This window comes from Pyrus communis, chromosome 17 (genome assembly GCF_963583255.1).
Source record: "Pyrus communis chromosome 17, drPyrComm1.1, whole genome shotgun sequence".
NCBI classification, from domain to species: domain Eukaryota; kingdom Viridiplantae; phylum Streptophyta; class Magnoliopsida; order Rosales; family Rosaceae; genus Pyrus; species Pyrus communis.
Window position 1 is genome coordinate 766,285 of NC_084819.1, and position 8,553 is coordinate 774,837.

An 8,553-nucleotide genomic window follows, 5' to 3' on the forward strand; every position below is an offset into this window, starting at 1 on the left:
GTTAAAAGGGGATAAATTTACAGCGGTTGCTCTCCTCACAGGCTGTGCTCCGTCGGGGGCATTAGAGCAAGGGGAATGGATTCACGGGTATATCGAATATAACAGAATTAAAAATTGATGCAGCTGTTGGTACCGCGGTTACAGAAGTGTATGCACATAGACAAATTTTTTGGGCGTCGATCATTTATGGGGTTGCAAGGAATGCAAGACAAGCAAAGGAATCGAGTTGTTCTCGAAAATGGCGCAGATTGGCATGAAGCCTGATGATTTCACCTTCATTGTTGTCTTAACTGACTGCGTTCACAGAGGTTTGGTAGATGAGGGTTGTGAGTTCTTCAACTCCAATAGAAAGATATATGAGATTGGGCGAGGTTAGAAAGATATATGGTTGCCTGATCGACCTTCTTGGTCGTACCAGACTGTTAGACAAAGCAGAGGAGTTGATAGAAAGGGTTCCAAGTGAGATTATAGTCCCGATTTCTATATGTTTGCATCCATGGTCAGTAACTGCACATTTCAATCTAAAATTTTGATTTAGGACCGAAAAAGTCGAAGTATGATGCTAATAATTTGGTTCCACAAGAGAATATGGATGTTTGTAAAGCATACAACAATTAACAACTGAACAACCAGTCAATATCGCAAATGAATTGTCAGTAAAATGAGGAACAAATCATCTGTTGGATGCGATCAAATCAAATGTCCGAATAATGGAGCTGGGAAAACGAGAAAGACAGATGACATGGTCTGCGGGAGAGTATAATGCAGGAATAGCGACTACGCAACCGATCAGGTAATGCTCTCTCTTCAAACCTTTTGCCTTTTCCGTTTGGGTTCATCTGTAGTAGCCGTCATTTGATTAGTGGGATGATTATCAGATGCGCCATGGCTTGGTCCTGGACTTGACTCACCATACAACCAATCCGGAACTGCTTCAGATTCGTATTCAAAGTAACAATCATAGCTACCAGGAAACCTTTGTTCCTTCAAAGGTTTGTCCCATACTAGATTTACCCCTGTTCTCTCCACTTCAAAAGCCTCTATAAGAATAACGATCTTGTCCCCGCCTTGCAAATTAAGCTTGAGTTGATCGTTCGATAATTGTACCTGGTGAAATTTACCTACATTGTATGGCCAAAAACGCCTAAAGACCCTCGAAGTAGTATGTTTGGTACAATTTACAACAGTAAAGGCAAGATTTTCATTTTTTAATTGCCGAGGAACCCAGCAGAGTGTCAACCCTTTAAAATTACGACCATCACATTGAGGAACATCAAAACTGACTTTATTGCCATCTGCGACAAAGTCAAACCACTCCGGAATACCATAAATCCTATCCAATAAAATACCACCAACTCCGCAACAAGTCCATCCCTATAATATACATAAAATGTAATTTACTGTCAAATACTTGTACACGTGCGGTTGTGTTTGTGCGTGTGATTGATAGAGAAAGACAAGAGTAGAAGGAGACAGAGATAGAGAGAAACCTGTAGGATGTTGTTCCTAAACTCAGCTGTGAGATTGGTGCACCTTTTCATTTCAATCACCACCATGGAGTTTAATGATTTACCCAAGCCTAAACCTGGAACCTCTGTGACTTTGGGCAAATCATTTAGAGACAGTACTACCATGTTTGACATTTGCGAAAAGTCTGGCATTGTTTCCAATGCTGGGCATTCACTTACATGTAAGAATCCCAAATTTGTTGGTAAATCGGGGATTGCACGAAGATTTCCGCAATTTATAACAAACAAGTATTTGAGATTTGAAAGACCACTGAGGCTAGGTAGGTTACGATAACTAGCGCCTCCAACTGTCAACACTCGTAAAGAAATTAGACGCCCAAAGTCGTTGGGGAATTGTTTCATGGCTGTACCATATATATCAAGCTCTCTCAATGATACCATCTCCCCTAAACCCTCAGGCAGTTCTCTTAATGCTTCACAATGGGTCACAAAAAGAGTCTCAACAGATTTCAACTTACAGAATTCCGCTGGAAGATACCTAAGCTTATGGCAGAAATCAAATTTTACCCAACGGAGTTTTTTAAGTTGACAGATGGATGGGTGAATCTTGGACAAACTATGACAGCATGAAAAATCCAATTTTCCGAGATTTGGGAGCCTTGAAAAGTCTGGTGACTTTTTTAACTTCTTGGAATCAGAAAGATCAAGGATTTTCAAATTTTCAAGCGGCTGCACAAACCCAAAAGAAAATATTATTCAAAATCCAAGAAGAATATGGCTTAAAAAATAAAATCAAGAGTGGGAATTAATTATAACCCGCTAGGGATGATTGTACCTTGGAATTCTTCCAGCCTTTTCTGAGGTTGCTGCACCGCAGGTCAAGAGCGACAAGTTTTGGCTGATTAAGAAGGTGCTCCGGCATGTACTTGAAAGGGAATCCATGCCAGCACAACCATCTCAACTCTTTCGGAAAATGTTTGAAGCTTCCAGCGAGCTCTACATAGCTGAGCCGTAGGAATCTCAGTTTTTTCATATTGACAAATGCTTTTGCACGGAAACTAGCCTTTTTTTCAGAGCTTGGCAAATGTAGAGAAAGTGCTTCAATTTCTTCAGTTCCCTGTTAGGTAAACAAAGGGACACATGATGAATAATAAAAGGGTAATTTGCGTCTGAAAAATGATTTACTTACAAACAAATGTCATATAATCGGTTGGAAATCGATTTAATTGCTTCTATTTCCACGTGAAGATTTATTGTACTTATAAATATATTTCAACATAATATTATAAAAGGAAAACTAACACAAAATGTATGAAAACTTTGAGTTTTAATGATAATGACAAAATAAAGGGTAAAATGAATAATACCATGATTGACTTTTTAGTGTAAAAATGTGATTTTTCGTTAAAGTGAACAGTACCAGAAGTTTTCGTTAAAATTTCTTATTAGAAAATGTAAGCAGTTGCACTAGGATATGATTTAGCGAGCATTAATATTAAACTTTAATGAAAAACTACTTACAGATTTATTTGTCAACACGTCCACTATGGCTTCAGGGTTCCTCAGTCTACTCCACCTTCCAGGTTGAGTAGGAGATTTTTCAGAAATGATTGTCTTGGCCATTTCTTGAATCATATCATGCATCTTTAGTTTGCCCCATTCAACAGTTATAAGACACCGTTCACGGAGAATACTGATTTCGCTTGTTGCATAGAAGCCACATTCATCTAATATTTTTGTGACATGATCCTTCGCCAAGCCAAGAAAGCAACAAAATATATCAAGGAATATATTTTTTTTATTATAATCTAACCCATCAAAGCTTATTTTGAGTTTTTCTATAATTTCTCCTTCGGGTATTCTTTTTAATTTCTCCAAATAGCTTTGCCACTCTGTTATGGATCTACCAGAAAGAGAGGAGCCTAAAACTTTGAGTGCTAACGGCAAACCTCCACAGTAAGAAACTACCTTCCTTGACAATTCAAGATATTCATCTTTAGGGCAATTATTTTCAAATGAATGCCAACTGAAAAGCTCAAGAGCTTCCTCTTCATTCATTTTCTCAGCTGGATATCTCATATTCACTTGATTTAGTAAATGCTCATCTCTTGTTGTTATGATAATTATACTTCCTGGACCAAACCACTCACGATCTCCAGCTCTTGCACGATCTACAGCTATTGCACGTAGTTGCTCCACTTTATCCACATTATCAACAACAATAAGTACTTTTCTACGTCGAAGACGTTCTTTTATTACACTGATCCCTTCACCGACACTATTTATCCGGGTGGTTCGTTTCAAAATGCTAGAAACAAGTTGTTCTTGCAAATGAACCAAACTACATCTACGTTCAGTGTCGCTAACATCGCCAAGGTAACATTTAAACTGGAAGCCATGATGAATTTTGTCATAAATAGCGTTGGCAGCAGTTGTTTTGCCCAGTCCACCCATCCCCCAAATTCCAACCCTTTTAACATCACTTAATCCACCACTAAAAAGATCACTGATAATTGGTTGAACACGAGAGTCGATTCCAACCGGGTACTTGGCCACCTGTAATTCATCTGTGCGAGGAAGCAATTCCACAATATTCTCCTCAACAATTGTCTTAATAACCTTTGCTTCAGGCCTGAAAACTCAATTAGTAAGCATTAACTCAATGAAGGATTACTTGAAGCTATCACCTTCACTCAACAGTCAATATAAAGAATTAACTAAATGGATAAAAAATATATATACACACACACACAAAGTCCTTTTCCATTGAGAGATTCTTCAAATAATTTTACTTGAGAAACACCTTGTGGTCCTTATTCCATAACTTACTTTTCAAGATTCATTCATGCCATATATGGTCAAAAGAGAGAAAAAATAATGAATTCATTTTTTTAACAAAAAATATTATCTATGCTAAAAGAAAAAGAATAAGCTTGATCTCATCAAAAAAAAAAGAGAAAAAAAAAATGTTATAATTAATTTGTATATGAATTTGTTGCTCCATTCCGATTGGGCCTTCAATTGCTTGAGTGGACCCATCAGCCCATCTGTTTGGTTCCTTTTGTTTGGGCTTAATACATTATATATGATGTTTCTCATTGATGCAATTATATACGTATACAAGTCGCTAAACTAGCATATATCAATTTGATACATAGATTTTTCAATCTAAAATCAACTTGCAATATATAGGACAGAGATGCCCAACATTATTTGAACCACTTAGAACCAAATAACCTTAAGTTTTCGATGCGTGGACTTGGAGTAATGTATATAACCCAAAATTCTTTTTAATAACATTATTTTTTAAGTCAAATTTACAAATCATATGAAATGCCACTAAAATAAAAAACCGCATCATATGACTTGTGAAAAGGGAATTTTGATTTAGGTGCTTGACATTTAAATTTGTTAGACCAAACATGCCCAGCCTTCGACTTTTATTAATCTACTTTCTACAACTGAGCCACATTTTTTAAACTGCCCTTTCTAAGATTCAAAAACAATATCCAAAGCTCCTAAATCTAGCCTTCTTTGTATCAAAATTATTATGAAATTAATTAAGTTATAAATCAGTGATGTACAAAAAATAAATAAATAAATAAATAAACTTACCAAAAGCTAAAATTAAACATACCTAAAATTAAGCTTACCGAACACTAAAATTAAACGAACAAATCAACCATACGTACAAAAATAAAAAATAAAAAACTGGATAAATATTCTTAATGACAAACCATTGATCATCTATTAAAACAGAGTGCCGCAACTTATTAAAACCCAAACCTGATACTGTTTATTTTACTTTTCATTTTAAACCTCAAAGTTTCTAAACCCTCGTTAATTTTCGTTATATCTAATCAAGCCTATGTAAAATATGTCTTAAATAGAAGATGTCCCTACTGTTACTCATATTTTATCTTGCAAATCTTGATGTTTCAGCGAAGCTATTTTTCCTGTGTGCTATTTGCATAACAATCATTCATTAACATGTTTCAAAATGTGGAAAAAGCCGAAAATTTATAGCAGCATTACTATTAAACTAGTCGAGTATTGAAAGACGTCCAACTCCAATGAAAATGGTTACCTGTTATTAAGATGGTGGCCAGACAAATCTGCAGCTTGAGTAAGAGCCTCTCTCCACTGCTTTACCTTTTCTTTCTTAGCTTCACGTTCTTTGTCATCTTTTTCTTCAAGGATGCCATCTTCGTGCTTCTGAAATGCTTGGGCTAGACAACCTTCCTGCTTCCTCACATGTGAAGGATCGACATGATAGAATATTGGCAAGACCTGTTGCCCCAGCTTTTCTCTACATTCCATGATCTTCACCAGCTCGTCAAGACACCATCTTGATTCCGCGTAACTCTTTGAGAAGACAATGACCGAGATTCTGGACTCTTCGATTGCCCGAAACAGTTCGGGTTGTATTTCTCCCCCTCTTTTCAGATTGTCCTCATCAATAAAGGCATTGAAGCCCCAGCCTTGTAATGCCGCGTGAAGGTGGCTCGTGAAGCCATTGCGTGTATCTTCGCCTCTAAAACTCAAGAACACGTCGTAACTCCAGAGTTTTGGGGATGAGGGTTCACGGGATGTCATGGTGTTGTATTACTGTTTACGGCACTAGAGTGGTGCCAATCAAGCGAAAAAAAATGGCTGTGGTTTTTGTTGTATTGCAACGGAGTATATATAGAGTGCTATATATTGTTTACGGCACTATAGGGACACCTTTTGGTTCTTTCCAGGAAGCTTTCCGCTCCCAATCTTTGGCTCTTTCCGGGAAGCATCCGCCCCTGGTTTTGAAGAAAACCAAAGGCGTTTCCAGTGGAAAACCACGATGTTCGTGGCCACACGATCTGATCACTGGACGGTTACGATTGAAGTGTCGGAATAGATGGAAGTAAAGCAGCTTTAAAGATGAAACCGCGTTCAACAAAGTAAAAGGCAAGAAAAGCAGGTGTTGATGTCTCGTTTATGTCCCCCTTTTCTTTAGTTGACACGTGTTTATTCAGCACAAAAATTAACACCGTTAACCTGCTCTCCTTTTCCTTACCTTTTCACCTTCCGGATGAAACCAGAAGCGTGGTTGTCAATTTGCAGTTCCCAAAATTTTCAGTTCTCCTCTCACACTATGAAGGTAAAACCATGGTTGTCAATTGGAAAATATCCATCGGAATAAACTGGGGAAACCGAGGATTTGAATCTGCAAACGGAAGAAACAACTCAAGATCTGAATTTCGGAACTGGAAAAAGTCTGGAGTAGACCCACAAGTTGATTTTGTCTCTCTTTTCCGAACTTACTAGTTTTTTCTTGTGGATTTCTCCCTGTATCTTATTTTTCTCTAAAAAAATTTCAACGGAAATTTGTGAATGTAAATTAGATGTTCTAGAATCGTGCATAATTTGTATATTTTGTGCTCTATGAGCTATTGGGTTTGCTTGATAGATTTTTAATGGAGTTTTTGTAAATTCGGAGCCATGAGTCCATGACCTTTTCATGGTTTGAGAGATCGGACCAAATTTTTTACAGATAATGGCGAGAGAGGGTGAGGAAGAGGAGAGAGGAGAGAGAAATAACATTTTCCTTTTTTTTTTATCAGTGAGACCCAAGGGCTCCGGTGGTGACGAGGGAGTAGGAGGGGAAGAGGGTGGTGACGATGAGTTTTAACAGTCAGACCCAAGGGCTCCGGCGGTGACGAGGGAGAAATACCTTATGCGGCCTCTCTCTGGCCTGTTTCACAGTTTGACACCTGTTTTCCATTGACTCTATATTAAACGCTGTTAACTGACTAAAAATAAAAAATAAAAAATAAAAAACAAAGCGACGAAAAGGATGGGATTTTTGCCATCTTAAAACCACTTTGCTTTCTCCGCTGCCAACTCCACTTTTGAAAAAGCCGATGAGGACATATTCAAATTCAATAAAAAATTGAATTCTTGGATTGAAAAGGATTGGGATGAAAATGGGCCGAGATTTGAAGAGAAGAAAGCGAAGAAAAAGATGGAGTTTTTGCAAACCAGGCCGCGAATCTTTCTAACGGGAGAAGAGAGAGCAGTCGGAGAAGTCGTCGTTGTCTTGGTTTGAAGCGTCGGAGAGGCCGCGAATCTTACAAACAATTTCTGCAGAGACAACTGAAATTCTGGAACCTTGAAGAGTCTTTTTCTTCGCTTTGTATTTTATTTTTTTTATTTTTTATTCTTATTGTTTTTAAGTGAGTTTACAGCGTTTAACATGGAGTCGGTGGAAGACAGGTGTCAAGTTGGGAAACAGGCCACAGAGAGGCCACAGAAGGATTTGGGTGTAGAAGATCTCCTCTCAAAAAGTAAAGCACATTCAGTCAACAAAAATAAAAGTCATCATGTAATCCTAACGAAATAGAACGGTGGAAAAGCAGCAGCTGCTTTTTGAACAAAAACAAGGTATTTTCCAATGAAAAACCAAGAAGCACTCGTGGCCGCACGATCTCAAAAGTAAAGCACATTCAGTCAACAAAGATGAAAGTCATCCTAGCGACACGGTAATAGAAATATAGAAGGGTGGAAAAGTAGGAGCTGCTTTTTTAAGAAAAGACAAGGTAGTTTCTAGTGAAAAACTAAGAAGCTACTCGTGACCACACAATCTGAATATTGGATGGCTAAGATTGAAGATTGGGCAAAAACTGTTTTTGGAGAAAGGAAGGCGTTCAACTGAAAAAGGACAAATTATACCCCAACTGATGAGCTTATAGTCCCACTTTAGACGGTACTTAGTGCTACAAAACCACTTTGCTTTCTCCGCTGCCAACTCCACTTTTGAAAAAGCCGATGAGGACATATTCAAATTCAATAAAAAATTGAATTCTTGGATTGAAAAGGATTGGGATGAAATTGGGCCGAGATTTGAAGAGAAGAAAGCGAAGAAAAAGATGGAGTTTTTGCAAACCAGGCCGCGAATCTTACAAACAATTTCTGCAGAGACAACTTAAATTCTGGAACTTTGAAGAGTCTTTTTCTTCGCTTTGTATTTTATTTTTTTTATTTTTTATTCTTATTGTTTTTAAGTGAGTTTACAGCGTTTAACATGGAGTCGGTGGAAGACAGGTGTCAA

At 37.6% G+C, this 8,553-nt stretch overlaps 1 protein-coding gene across 1 annotated transcript; it reads right to left on the reverse strand.

Moving 5' to 3' along the window:
• Positions 1 to 548: 548 nt before the first annotated feature.
• Positions 549 to 6,121, reverse strand: LOC137722391 (disease resistance protein RPV1-like). Its single transcript, XM_068461382.1, has 5 exons — positions 5,557 to 6,121; positions 2,991 to 4,101; positions 2,305 to 2,586; positions 1,491 to 2,198; positions 549 to 1,374 (listed from the first exon to the last, which is right to left on the reverse strand). The coding sequence occupies exons 1-5, from the start codon at positions 6,063 to 6,065 to the stop codon at positions 808 to 810; spliced, it is 3,177 nt and encodes a 1,058-aa protein (XP_068317483.1). The 5' UTR covers positions 6,066 to 6,121; the 3' UTR covers positions 549 to 807.
• Between the last annotated feature and the right edge of the window lie 2,432 nt (positions 6,122 to 8,553).

Bases quoted from the DNA above. Each gene is read 5' to 3' on its own strand.
- LOC137722391 (XM_068461382.1), bottom strand. From the start codon at position 6,065: ATGACATCCCGTGAACCCTCATCCCCAAAACTCTGGAGTTACGACGTG. The intron at 2,199-2,304 runs GTACAATCATCC...GGGTTTGTGCAG, and splicing joins AAGGCTGGAAGAATTCCAAG to CCGCTTGAAAATTTGAAAAT. The intron at 1,375-1,490 runs GTTTCTCTCTAT...TGTATATTATAG, and splicing joins TTAGGAACAACATCCTACAG to GGATGGACTTGTTGCGGAGT.